Genomic DNA, 14,269 nt, shown 5'->3' with positions numbered 1-14,269 from the left:
TCCTAATCTGTCACCATTCAGATAATAGTCTGTCTCTCTGTTTTTACCACCAAAGTGGATAACCTCACATTTATCCACATTATACTTCATCTGCCATGCATTTGCCCACTCACCTAACCTATCCAAGTCGCTCTGCAGCCTCACAGCATCCTCCTCGCAGCTCACACTGCCACCCAACTTAGTGTCATCCGCAAATTTGGAGATACTACATTTAATCCCCTCATCTAAATCATTAATGTACAGTGTAAACAGCTGGGGCCCCAGCACAGAACCTTGCGGTACCCCACTAGTCACTGCCTGCCATTCTGAAAAGTACCCATTTACTCCTACTCTTTGCTTCCTGTCTGACAACCAGTTCTCAATCCATGTCAGTACACTACCCCCAATCCCATGTGCTCTAACTTTGCACATCAATCTCTTGTGTGGGACCTTGTCGAACGCCTTCTGAAAGTCCAAATATACCACATCAACTGGTTCTCCCTTATCCACTCTACTGGAAACATCCTCAAAAAATTCCAGAAGATTTGTCAAGCATGATTTCCCTTTCACAAATCCATGCTGACTTGGACCTATCATGTCACCTCTTTCCAAATGCACTGCTATGACATCCTTAATAATTGATTCCATCATTTTACCCACTACTGATGTCAGGCTGACCGGTCTATAATTCCCTGTTTTCTCTCTCCCTCCTTTTTTAAAAAGTGGGGTTACATTGGCTACCCTCCACTCCATAGGAACTGATCCAGAGTCAATGGAATGTTGGAAAATGACTGTCAACACATCCACTATTTCCAAGGCCACCTCCTTAAGTACTCTGACCCCCGTGTTGTCTCTCCTTATTCCTTCTGCCAAAGTGCACCACCTCACACTTTTGTATTAAATTCCATCTGTCACTTGTCTACCCATTCTGCTAGCCTATATCCTGCTGTAGTCGATTGGTATCATCCTCACTGTACGCCACACCTCCAAGTTTGATATCATTGGTAAATTTTGAAATTTTACTCTTTATTCCAATATCCAAGTCATTTATATATATCAAAAAAAGCAGTGGTCCTAGCACTAATCCTTCGGGAACACCACTGTCTACCATCCTCCAGTCTGAAAAACAACTATTTACCATGACTCGCTGTTTTCTGTCCTTGTCAATTTCTTATCCAAGCTGACACTGACCCTCTTATTCCATGAGTCTCAATTTTATTAACCAGCCTTTTATGTGGTACTTTGTCAAATGCTTTCTTAAAATCCATATAAACAACATCTACTGCATTCCCTCCTTCAACCTTCTCCATTACTTACAGCGCAGAAGGAAGCCATTTCGGCCCATCGTGTCTGCGCCGGCCGACAAAGAGCCTCACGGCCCTCGGTCAGCAGCCCTGAAGGTTGCGTATAAACCAATGATTACTTCATCAAAAAATTCAATTAGGTTAATCTGCATTTTACAAATCCATGCTGGCTCTCCTTAATTAACTTATACCTCTCTAAGTGCCCGTTAATCTTTTCCCTGATTATTGTTTGTAAAACTGTACCCACCACTGATGTTAAACTGATCACCGGCCTGTAGTTACTAGGATTGTCCTTACACTCTTTCTTGAACATTCTCCACTTTCCAATCTTTTGGCACCTCCCCACCAGCCCCCGCATTTAGGGAAGATTGGATAATTATGGCAAGCCCTTCCGCTATCTCCACCCCCACTTCCCTTAGCAACCTGGGATGCAAGCCATCTGTACCAGGCAACTTATCCACTCTAAGCATATCCAGCCTTTCCAGTACATCCTGCCTATCAATTTTGACCTCATCCATTATCTCTCCCATCTCCACTTCTACCGATATTTTGTCAACTTCCTCTTCCTTAGTAAACACCGATACAAAATACTCATTATATATTCTAGCCTTGCCCTGCACCTCTAAACATCTATCACTTTCTTTGTCCCCAATAGGCCCTACTTACTATTTACATACCTGTAGAAGATTTTTGGGTTCAGTTTGCCAGTCTTATTTTCCTCTTTACTTCCCTTCTCAACAGGAGAAGGGGCGGGGAGGGGGAAAGGAGAAGGGGCCGGGGGGGGGGGGAAGAAAGGAGAAGGGGCCGGGGGGGGGGGGGGAGAAAGGAGAAGGAGCCGGGGGGGGGGAAGGAGAAGGGGCTGGGGGAAGGAGAAGGGGGCTGAACGGGCCGGGCCCAAGACTTCGGGAAGGGCCCGTCCCCAAGACTTCGGGAAGGGCCCGTCCCCAGCACCAGATTTACAGGTTGGTGGCGTTGGGTCGGGTCGGGGGGGCTGGTGGGAGGGAGGGAAGGAGGTTCGGGTCGGGGGGGAAGAGGGAGGGAGGGAGGGAGAGGGAGGTCAGGTCGGGTGGGGGAGAGTCGAGTCAGGTTGGGAGGAAGCAGGAGCTGGGTGTGGGAGGCAGCCTTATGCACGCAGCCCCAGTGAGGCCATTCGGCCAGGGCTAGGGGCTGCGTGCTTCGGGCCCCTCCCACACAGTTTTGGGCGCCTGGAGCTACTGCACATGCGCGTCCACTGTAGCGCGCATGTGCGGAGGTCCCGGCACTGTTTTCAGCGCAGGGACCTAGCTCCGCCCCCTACAGCTCATGCTGTGCCGCGCCCGGCTCCAGAGGACCAGCAGGGAGCCGGAGAATCTAAGTTTTTTTTAGGCGCACTTTGAGGCGCGTAAAACGGGCGTCCAGGTCGGGGCTGCGCCGTTCTAGGCGCGGCCCGAAACTTGGGCCCTTTAAGTGCACATCCACGTATCTTTTAAATGTGGTGAGGATTCCTGCCACTACCACCCTTTCAGGCAGTGAGTTCCAGACCCCACCACCCTCTGGTGAAGAAAATTCCCCATATATTTCCTCTGAACCTCCCCCTCAATTACTTTAAATCTATAACCCCTGGTTGTTGACCCCTCTGCCAAGGGAAACATGTCCTTCCTAGCCACTGTGTTCCTGAGACGAGATGGTGTTGAGCCACAGGTTGGGTTTTCATACAATGCAAGCTCAGATGTACAAATAAGTCTGAAGGTGAGATTTATAATATATTTGTAATGTTACAGTTCTACATCTATAATGTTTATTCCTGGAACAGTGGACTGTATTTATAGGAACCTGAGGAATTTGTAGAAAAGATTCCACGCATGCAAATCTTACTTCTAGTCAGAAGAAATAAATAATAATCCTTTAAGGTGTAAAGAACATACAGGAAACATTTTTAACAATTCTAAATTAATTTTTTTCATATTAATATTTCTGTGATTTACTTTTTTAATATATCAAATAATACTAAAATGTTGCTTTATAGTAAGACTTAGCATCATATTATACAATTGTAGAAGCCGTACCATGCACCTGAACAAGAAGCCAGAAAAAAGAACAAAGCAGTAATATTTTTAAAATCAAAATTATGTGGTGGATTGCCTTCATGGTCAATTTGGATATCCATATATATTTGGATTTCCAAAAGGCATTCGATAAGGTGCCACATAAAAAGTTGCTACACAAGATAAGGGCTCGTGGGGTTGGGGGTAATATATTAACATGGATAGAGCATTGGTTAACGGACAGAAAACAGAGAGTAGGGATAAATGGGTCATTTTCCAGTTGGCAGGCTGTAACTAGTGGGTGCTGCAAAGATCAGTGCTGGGGCCTCAACTATTTATAATCTACATTGATGACTTAGATCAAGGGACTGAGTGCAATGTATCCAAGTTTGCTAACAATACAAAACTTGGTGGGAAAGCAAGCTGTGAAGATGACACAAAGAGCCCGCAAAGGGATAGACAGGTTAAGTGAGCGAGCAATAAGGTGACAGGTGAAGTATAATGTGGGAAAATGTGAGGTTATTCAATTTGGTAGGAAGAATAGAAAAACAGGCAGCTTATTGAGCTGACACACTTTCCTATTTGAGGTATTAAAGCAGAGAATTATTGTTCCATGGCTTGCTGAGATCAGATTCCCACTCTCCTCTATGGACTCCCAGTACTCGGGTCCAATATTTTGACCAAATATTTTAAATCCCTGCACCTAGAAATAATGATCATTGCACATACGATCATTCTCATATGCGAAAGATGAATGATCATGCCCTCCCGCTCTCCGCATAAAGGAATATCTTCTATGGCAGACCTACTCAGTGGTATCTCAGTGCTCAGGTGAAGTCTGCTGTTCCATGCCTGTTCTTCTATTGTTCATGAAATTGTTAGCAACTCCATCTGCTAGTACAATTCCTACCTGGCCCATGGTGTAGAAATTGTGGCAAGTATCTGAAACAGTGTTACCTTCTCAACTATCCTGATCACTGAGATAATAATCGAGGCCTCCAAAAAGGATAGAGATGGGGGTTTAAGCAGTAGAGGGTGCTGGACCACCTGACTGATTCCCGGGATGGCGGGACTGACACATCAAGAAAGACTGGATCAACTGGGCTTGTATTCACTGGAGTTCAGAAGAATGAGATGGGATCTCATAGAAACGTTTAAAATTTTGACGGGTTTAGACAGGTTAGATGCAGGAAGAATGTTTACAATGTTGGGGAAGTCCAGAACCAGGGGTCACAGTCTAAGGATAAGGGGTAAGCCATTTAGGACCGAGATGAGGAGAAACTTCTTCACCCAGAGAGTGGTGAACCTGTGGAATTCTCTACCACAGAAAGTTATTGAGGCCAATTCACTAAATATATTCAAAAAGGAGTTAGATGTAGTCCTTACTACGAGGGGGATCAAGGGGTATGGCGAGAAAGCAGGAATGGGGTACTGAAGTTTAATGTTCAGCCATGAATTCATTGAATGGCGGTGCAGGCTCGAAGGGCCGAATGGCCTACTCCTGCACCTATTTTCTATGTTTCTATGGAGGAAGAGGACTGGCAGAGGAGGGGGACTGATGAGAAATTGCAAGAGGAGAGGAGAGGAAAGGATAGTGGGAGAGGAATGGAGAATCGGGAGAGAGAATAATAATAACTTGGATTTATAAAATTTCTTTAACGTAGAAGAATGTCCAAGGTGTTTTCACAGAGATGTAATTAGAAGAAAAAGTTCACCAAGCCAAAAAAGGAAAGGTGGCCAAAAGCTTGGTCAAAGAGGTAGTTTAAACAGGGTCTTAAAAGGAAGAGAAGGAGGTAGAAAGGCAGAAAGATTTTGGGAGGAATTCCAGAGCGAGAGGTCTAGGCAGCTGAATATATTTTTAAATGGTGAGAAACTATTAAATGGTGTTCAGAGAGATTTAGGTGTCCTCGTACAGGAAACACAGAAAGTTAGCATGCAGGTACAGCAAGCAATTAGGAAGGCAAATGGCATGCTGGCTTTTATTACAAGGGGATTGGAGTGCAAGAGTAAGGAAGTCTTACTACAATTGCACAGGGCACACCTGGAGTACTGTGCACAGTATTGGTCTCCTTATCTGAGGAAGGATATACTTGCCTTAGAGGCAGTGCAACAAAGGTTCACTAGATTGATCCCTGGGATGAGAGGGTTGTTTTATGAGGAGAGATTGAGTAGATTCATCTTACACTCTGAGGTTTAGAAGAATGAGGTGTGATCTCATGAAATGTACAAGAGATAATGAGGGGGATTGACAGGATAGATGCTGAAAGTTTGTTTCCCCTGGTTGGAGAGTCTAGAACTAGGGGGCATTGTCTCAAGTTAAGGGGTCGATCATTTAAGACTGAGATGAGGAGGAACCTTTTCACTCAGATGGTTGTGAATTTATAGAATTCTCTACCCCAAAGGGCTGTGGATGCTGAGGCATTGAGTATATTGAAGGCGGAGATATAAATTTTTGGACTTTAGGGGAATCATGGGATATGGAGTTGAGGTCAAACATTAGCCATTCTTATTGAACAGCGGAGCAGGCTCAAGGAGCCGTACAGCCTACAGAATTAGACCTACATTATTAGCCTATAGCTCCTAATTCTTATGTTCTTATGTAATCATTATAGCCTTAAAAACCTCAAAAATACAGCTTACCTCCATATCTGCATCTTCATCAATATTCTGTATATGCTGATATGCTTTGCTATAAACTTCCAAAGCTTTTGCATGGAAGGCCAGTTCAACTGTAATGAAGTCTCCAAAAATCTTCTATTTTAAGTGAATAAAAAATAACTTGAAAAATCAATTCACCAAAGAGAAGCATAGTTTGATGTATAAAACAGATCTGCTATATGATGTCAAAACAATATTCCTGTATTAAAACAATAAAATGTTGTCTAATTCAAGTTGTCCCATAAAATGTGCAATAGACATTCATACATAAAAACTATTTTAACATTTTGGCATTTGTCTCACAAATCAACATATATGGCTGAAAACAAGGCTAAGTTTAAATTAAATAAAATTTATGCATGGTGTGTTTGAGACATTCCCAATTATATAACTTAATACAATGTATGTGGCCCTGAACAGCATAGGATACATTTCTGTATAGTCATAAACAGTGAAACCTGGATCATTTGCATTCCCATTATCGGTATTAATTATTGCATGCAATGAGACACTATCTGGATTTGGGACTGCCAAACATTGTTTTTGTTTCAGAGCAAGGTCTATAAAATTAACCTAACACTAATTACTTTTCCACAAACCAGTGGCAGTTCAAAGAGGAATCAAAAATGTAATGCTTATTAAATATTTCAGAAATTTTTAACAATAATAATTCTGTAGCCACAAATGCTCCCAAGCATTCTGCAAGAACAATGCAAAAATGATTACTCACTCAAACTACCCAAATGAGCCACTGAAAGTCTTCCAATAAAAAGTAGAAACAAATAATCCTTCCAAGACCACATCACAATAATCACTTCATTCATTTACGTCTTGTTCAACTAAACAAACTGATGTCATTCTGAATAGATCAATAAGAACTGCATCCAAGCATGGAAGTACTAAACACTACTCTGCACTATGCCAAAATCAAAAACTGACCATCTGTTGATCTTTCACATTCAATTAAATTTTGCCATAATGGCATCAAAACAAAATAAGAGTTGCTTTTAAAGCTCATTGCACAATCTGTATTTAGATAAATCTAAGAAAGAGAGTAGAAATTGCTTTACATAACTGTCATATGCTCAGGCAACTATTTTGCTATTGGCTCAAAGTGGTAAAAGTGGAGGTGAAACAACTTTGACTTTACTCAGCAGTTCTTCATCAGTCAACTGATAAAGATATACATTAGTTGACTTATTAGCATGGTTAGAAATTATTTACTTCACTTTATAGTAAATCTTGATCCTACAAACAGTATTTTCAATAACTTTAGAATGTAAAATTAGTCAGTCTTTCAGGGATGAAATGCCAGGCAAAAATGTCACCACTTTTAAGGGAAAGGTGAGATTTTGAAAATTTCACGCAAAACTTGGGATGCTTTACTGCATTAAAGGCGCTACATAAATGAAAGTGGTTGTTTTTGTTGGGATGGAAGACCAAATCCAACATCAGTAACTGAGAACTTGGCGAGGGTCAGGGTTTTGGATGAGCTGAAGTTTACAGAGATTGCTCAGGAGGTTATTGGAGTAATTGAGTTTGAAGGTTTGACCTGGGAGGAGAATGAAGTTGGTGGCCACGATATAGAGTTTGTCGTGGGTGCTATGGGGAACAGCATGGTAAACCTTGTCAAAGACTAGAGAGAGATCGAGCAGGACAAGGAGCGATAATGCACTATGGTCAGTCATTGAGAATGCCGTTCATGACATTGTGTAGGGCTGTTTTGGGGCTATAGAAAATCGATGCAGGAGTAGGCCATTCGGCCCTACGAGCTTGCATCACCATTCAATAATATCATGGATGATCATTCCCTCAGTACCCCTTTCCCGCTTTCTCTCCATACCCCTTGATCCCTTTAGCCGTAAGAGCCATATCCAACTCCCTCTTAAATATATCCAATGAACTGGCATCAACAACTCTCTGCGGTAGGGAATTCCACTGTTTAACAACTCTCTGAGTGAAGAAGTTTCTCCTCATCTCAGTCCTAAATGGCTTACCCCTTATCCTTAGATTATGTCCCCTGGTTCTGGACTTCCCCAACATCGGGAACATTCTTCCGACATCTAACCTGTCCAGTCCCGTTAGAATCTTATATGTTTCTATGAGATTCCCTCTCATCCTTCTAAACTCCAGTGTATAAAGGCCCAGTTGATGAAGTCTCTCCTCCTATGTCAGTCCAGTCATCCCGGGAATCAGTCACTCCCTCAATAGCAAGAATGTCCTTCCTTAGATTAGGAGACCAAAACTGGACACAATATTCCAGGTGAGACCTCACCAGGGCCCTGTACAAACTGCAATAAGACCTCCCTGCTCCTATACTCAAATTCCCTAGCTATGAATGCCAACATACCATTTGCCTTCTTCACTGCCTGCTGTACCTGCATGCCAACTTTCAATCACTGATGAAGCATGACACCCAGGTCTTGTTGCACCTCCCCTTTTCCAAATCTGCTGCCATTCAAATAATATTCTGCATTCATGTTTTTGCCCCAAAGTGGATAACCTCACATTTATCCACATTATACTGCATCTGCCATGTATTTGCCCATTCACCTAACCTGTCCAAGTCACCCTGCAGCCTCTTAGCGTCCTCCTCACAGCTCACACCGCCAACCAGTTTAGTGTCATCTGCAAACTTGGAGACATTACACTCAATTCCTTCATCTAAATCATTAATGTATATTATAAAGAGCTGGGGTCCCAACATTGAGCCCTGCGGCACCCCACTAGTCACTGCCTGCCATTCTGAAAAGGACCTGTTTATCCCGACTCTCTGCCAACCAGTTCTCTATCCACGTCAATACATTACCGCCAATATCATGTGCTTTGATTTTGCACACCAATCTCTTGTGTGGGACCTTGTCAAAAGCCCTTTGAAAGTCCAAATACAGCACAACCACTGGTTCTCCCTTGTCCATTCTACTAGTTACATCCTCAAAAAATTCCAGAAGATTTGTTAAGCAGGATTTCCCTTTCATTAATCCATGCTGATTTGGACCGATCCTATCACTGCTTTCCAAATGTGCTGCTATTTCATCTTTAATAATTGATTCCAACATTTTCCCCACTACTGATGTCAGACTAACCTATAATTACCCGTTTTCTCTCTCCCTCCTTTTTTAATAAGTGGCGTTACATTTCCTACCCTCCAGTCCATAGGAACTGATCCAGAGCCGATAGACTGTTGGAAAATGATCACCATTGCATCCACTATTTCTAGGGCCACTTCCTTGAGTACTCTGGGATGCAGACTCAGGCCCCGGGGATTTATCGGCCTTTAATCCCATCAATTTCCCAAACACAATTTCCCGCCTAATAAGGATATCCTTCAGTTCTCAGACTCTATTTTCCCTCTCCAAATTAAATCCTTTGTCCTCTTCTGCTGAATTCTAAGTTTCTCCCAGTCCTCAGATTTGCTGCTTTTTCTGACCAAGTTATATGCCTCTTCCTTGAATTTAACACTATCCTTAATTTCCCTTGTTAGCCACGGTTGAGCCACCTTCCCCGTTTTATTTTTACTCCAGACAGGGATGTACAATTGTTGAAGTTCATCCATGTGATCTTTAAATGTTTGCCATTGCCTATCCACCGTCAACCCTTTAAGTATAATTTGCCAGTCTATTCTAGCCAATTCACGCCTCATACCATCGAAGTTACCTTTCCTTAAGTTCAGGACCCTAGTCTCTGAATTAACTGTGTCACTCTCCATCTTAATAAAGAATTCTACCATATTATGGTCACTCTTCCCCAAGAGGCCTCACACAACAAGATTGCTAATTAGTCCTTTCTCATTACACATCACCCAGTCTAGGATGGCCAGCCCTCTAGTTGGTTCCTCAACATATTGGTCAAGAAAACCATCCCGAATACACAGGAAATCCTCCTTCACCGTATTGCTACCAGTTTGGTTAGCCCAATCTATATGTAGATTAAAGTCGCCCATGATAACTGCTGTATCTTTATTGCACGCATCCCTAATGTCTTGTTTGATGCTGTCCCCAACCTCACTACTACTGCTTGGTGGTCTGTACACAACTCCCACTAGCGTTTTCTGCCCTTTGGTATTCCGCAGCTCCACCCATACAGATTCCACATCATCCAAGCTAATGTCCTTCCTTACTATTGCGTTAATTTCCTCTTTAACCAGCAACGCTACCCCACCTCCTTTTCCTTTCTGTCTGTTCTTCCTGAATGTTGAATACCCCTGGATGTTGAGTTTCCAGCCTTGGTCATCCTGGAACCACGTCTCCGTGATGCCAATTATATCATATTCATTAATTGCTGCCTGTGCAGTTAATTCGTCCACCTTATTACGAATACTCCTCGCATTGATGCACAGAGCCTTCAGGCTTGTCTTTTTAACACACTTTGCCCTTTTGGAATTTTGCTGTAATGTGCCACTTTTTGATTCTGCCCTCCACTTTTACTTTTCTTCTTTCTATCTTTTGCTTCTGCCCCCATTCTACTTCCCTCTGTTTCCCTGCATACGTTCCCATCCCCCTGCCATATTACTTTAACTCCTCCCCAACAGCACTACAAACACTCCTCCGAGGACATTGGTTCCGGTCTTGCCCAGGTGCAGACCGTCTGGTTTGTACTGGTTCCACCTCCTCCAGAACCGGTTCCAATGTCCCAGGAATTTGAATCCCTCCCTTCTGCATGACTTCTCAAGCCACGTATTCATCTGAGCTATCCTGCGATTCCTACTCTGACTAACACGTGGCACGGGTAGAAATCCTGAGATCACTACCTTTGAGGTCCTACTTTTTAATTTAACTCCTAAGCTCCCTAAATTCATTTTGTAGGACCTCATCCTGTTTTTTTACCTATATCGTTGGTACCTATATGCACCACTACAACTGGCTGTTCACCCTCTCGCTCCAAAATGTCCTGCAAATGCTCCGAGACATCCTTGACCTTTGCACCAGGGAGGGAACATACCATCCTGGAGTCTCGATTGTGGCCGCAGAAATGTCTATCTATTCCCCTTACAATAGAATCCCCTACCACTATAGCTCTCTCACTCTTTTTCCTGCCCTCCTGTGCAGCAGAGCCACCCACAGTGCCATGGACTTAGCTGCTGCTGCCCTCCCCTGATGAGTCATCGCCAAAACAGTGTATCTGTTTTGGGGGAGGAAATGACCGCAGGGGACCTCTGCACTACCTTCCTTCCACTGCTCTTCCTGTTGGTCATCCATTCCCTATCTGTCTGTGTAACCTTTACCTATGAGAGGGGGTGAAATCTGATTGGAGGGATTTAAATGGAGTTAGAGTAGAGGGGCACAAATCAGTGAGAAAACAGCGTATTAAAGGACTTCAATTAGGAAAGGGAGGTAGGAAAGTATTTTACTTTGACAGAGGGGTCAAGAATGTTTTTTTTAAATAAAAGGATGAAAAGGAATAATTTACAATGTCAACGAGCATGTAAGGTTACACACTTTTCCAGAAGGCAGAGAAAAAGAGGCCGCAAACTAAATATTGATTAAATTGATTTAATATAAGCTTTTGGAATTAACTGGACAAACGGAGAAAAAGGGCACCAGCCCTGGGCAGGTGGTGACTCATCACCAATTAAGGACAATCTCTGCGGTCAAGAACCAGGCTGGGTTTATGCATAACAACAATGAGGTTGTTACATTTGATATAAACCTGCTGAAGAGGCCCTGAACTGATTGGCCAGAGGGGGAAAAACAATTCTCTGGGAAGAAAACAGAACAAAAAGGACCCCACAAGGTGTACATTTTTGGAATACAAGGTACTTAAGATAAGGAGTTATAGAAACATAGAAAATTGTTGCAGAAGTAGCCCATTCGGCACTTCGAGCCTGCACCACCATTCAATATCATGGCTGATCATGCACTTGAGTACCCCATTCCTGCTTTCTCTCCATACCCCTTGATCCCTTTAGCCGTAAGGACCACATCTAACTTCCTTTTGAATATATTTAACGAACTGGCCACAACAGGTAGGGAATTCCACATGCCCACAACTCTGAGTGAAGAAGTTTCTCCTCATCTTGGTCCTAAATGGCTTACCCCTTATCCTTAGACTCTGACCCCTGGTTCCCCCAACAGCGGGAACATTCTTCCTGCATCTAACCTGTCCAATCCCATCAAAATTTTATATGTTTCTATGAGATCCCCTCTCATTCTTCTAAATTCCAGTGAATAGAAGCCTAGTTGATCCAGTTTTTCTTCATGTCAGTCCTGCCCTCCCGGAAATCAGTCTGGTGAACCTTCGCTGCACTCCCTCAATAGCAAGAATGTCCTTCCTCAGATTAGGAGACCAAAACTGTACACAATATTCAAGGTGTGGCCTCACCAAGGCCCTGTACAACTGCAGTAAGACCTCCCTGCTCCTATACTCAAATCCTCTCGCTATGAAGGCAAACATGCCATTTGCCTTCTTCACCGCCTGCTGTACCTGTATGCCAACTTTCAATGACTGATGTACCATGACACCCAGGTCTCGTTGCACCTCCCCTTTCACTAATCTGTCACCATTCAGATAATCTGCCTTCCGGTTTTAACCTCACATTTATCTACATTATACCGCATCTGCCATATATTTGCCCACTCACCTAACCTGTCCAAGTCACCCTCGAGCCTCTGAGCATCCTCCTCAAAGCTCACACTGCCACCCAGCTTAGTGTCATCTGCAAACTTGGAGATATTACATTCAATTACTTAGTCTAATTCATTAATGTAAATAGCTGGGTTCCCAGCACTGAACCTTGCGGTACCCCACTAGTCACTGCCTGCCATTCTGAAAAGGACCCATTTATTCCTACTCTTTGCTTCCTGTCTGCCAACCAGTTCTCTATCCATGTCAGTACATTACCCCCAATCCCATGTGCTTTAATCTTGCACACTAATCTCGTGTGGGACCTTGTCAAAAACATTTTGAAATTCTAAATACACCACATCCACTGGCTCTCCCTTGTCCACTCTACTAGTTACATCTTCAAAAAATTCTAGAAGATTTGTCAAGCATGATTTCCTTTTCATAAATCCATGCTGACTTGGATCGATCCTGTCACTGCTTTCCAAATGCACTGCTATTATATCTTTAATGGCTGGTGATTGGTGAGTAGCTTTTCTTTTTCTTTTTTATATCAGTAAGTAACCTGTTAACATTGTTGTCGCCAAATTAAGTGTATCTCAGGGTTAAGTCATGGCAGGAGAGCTCGGACACGTGATATGCTCCTCCTGTACTATGTGGGAAGTCAGGGACACTTCCGGTGTCCCTGACGATAACGTGTGCGGGAAGTATATCCGCCTCCAGCTCCTGACGGACCGCGCTGTGGAATTGGAGCCGAGGGTGGATTCACTCTGGAGCATCTACAATGCTGAGAATGACGTGAATAGCACATTTAGTGAGCTGGTCTTACCGCAGGTAAAGGGTCCACAGCCAGATAGGGAATGGAAGACCAACAGTAAGAGCAGTGCAAGGAAGGTAATGCAGGGGTCCCCTGTGGTCATCCCCCTGCAAAACAGATACACCGCTTTGAGTACGGTTGGGGGGGGGGATGACTCATCAGGGGAGGGCAGCAGCAGCCAAGTTCAAGGCACCGTGGCTGGCTCTGCTGCACAGGAGGGCAGGAAAAAGAGTGGGAGAGCGATAGTGATAGGGGATTCAATTGTAAGGGGAATAGATAGGCGTTTCTGCGGCCGCAACCGAGACTCCAGGATAGTATGTTGCCTCCCTGGTGCAAGGGTCAAGGATGTCTCGGAGCAGGTGCAGGGCATTCTGAAAAGGGAGGGTGAACAGCCAGTTGTCGTGGTGCACATTGGTACCAACGATATAGGTAAAAAAAACGGGATGAGGTCCTCCGAGACGGATTTAAGGAGCTAAGAGCTAAATTAAAAAGTAGGACCTCAAAAGTAGTAATCCCGGGAAAGCTACCAGTGCCACGTGCTAGTCAAGAGTAGGAATCGCAGGATAGCTCCGATAAATACGAGGCTTGAGCAGCAGGGAGGGATTCAAATTCCTGGGGCATTGGAACCGGTTCTGGGGGAGGTGGGACCAGTACAAACCGGACGGTCTGCACCGAGGCAGGACCGGAACCAATGTCCTAGGGGGAGTGTTTGCTAATGCTGTTGGGGAGGAGTTAAACTAATATGGCAGGGGGATGGGAAACAATGCAGGGAGTCAGAGGGAAGCAAAATGGAGACAGAAGCAAAAGACAGAAAGGAGATGAGTAAAAGGGGAGGGCAGAGAAACCCACGGCAAAAAACAAAAAGGACCACTTTACAGCAAAATTCTAAAGGGTCAAAGTGAAATAAAAAGGCAAGCCTGAAAGTT

General features: G+C 43.8%; 1 protein-coding gene across 1 annotated transcript in view; it reads right to left on the bottom strand.

Annotated features, from left to right (window-relative positions):
• cibar1 (CBY1 interacting BAR domain containing 1) overlaps window positions 1-14,269 on the bottom strand; it is a 74,792-nt gene that overhangs the window by 25,234 nt on the left and 35,289 nt on the right. The window contains exon 7 of the mRNA XM_070893920.1: window positions 5,948-6,061. Coding sequence (XP_070750021.1) covers window positions 5,948-6,061 — 114 coding nt within the window. The remainder of the gene's footprint in view (window positions 1-5,947; window positions 6,062-14,269) is intronic.

This window comes from Pristiophorus japonicus, chromosome 1 (genome assembly GCF_044704955.1).
Source record: "Pristiophorus japonicus isolate sPriJap1 chromosome 1, sPriJap1.hap1, whole genome shotgun sequence".
Lineage (NCBI taxonomy): Eukaryota > Metazoa > Chordata > Chondrichthyes > Pristiophoridae > Pristiophorus > Pristiophorus japonicus.
This window is presented reverse-complemented; position numbering and strand designations above follow the sequence as displayed.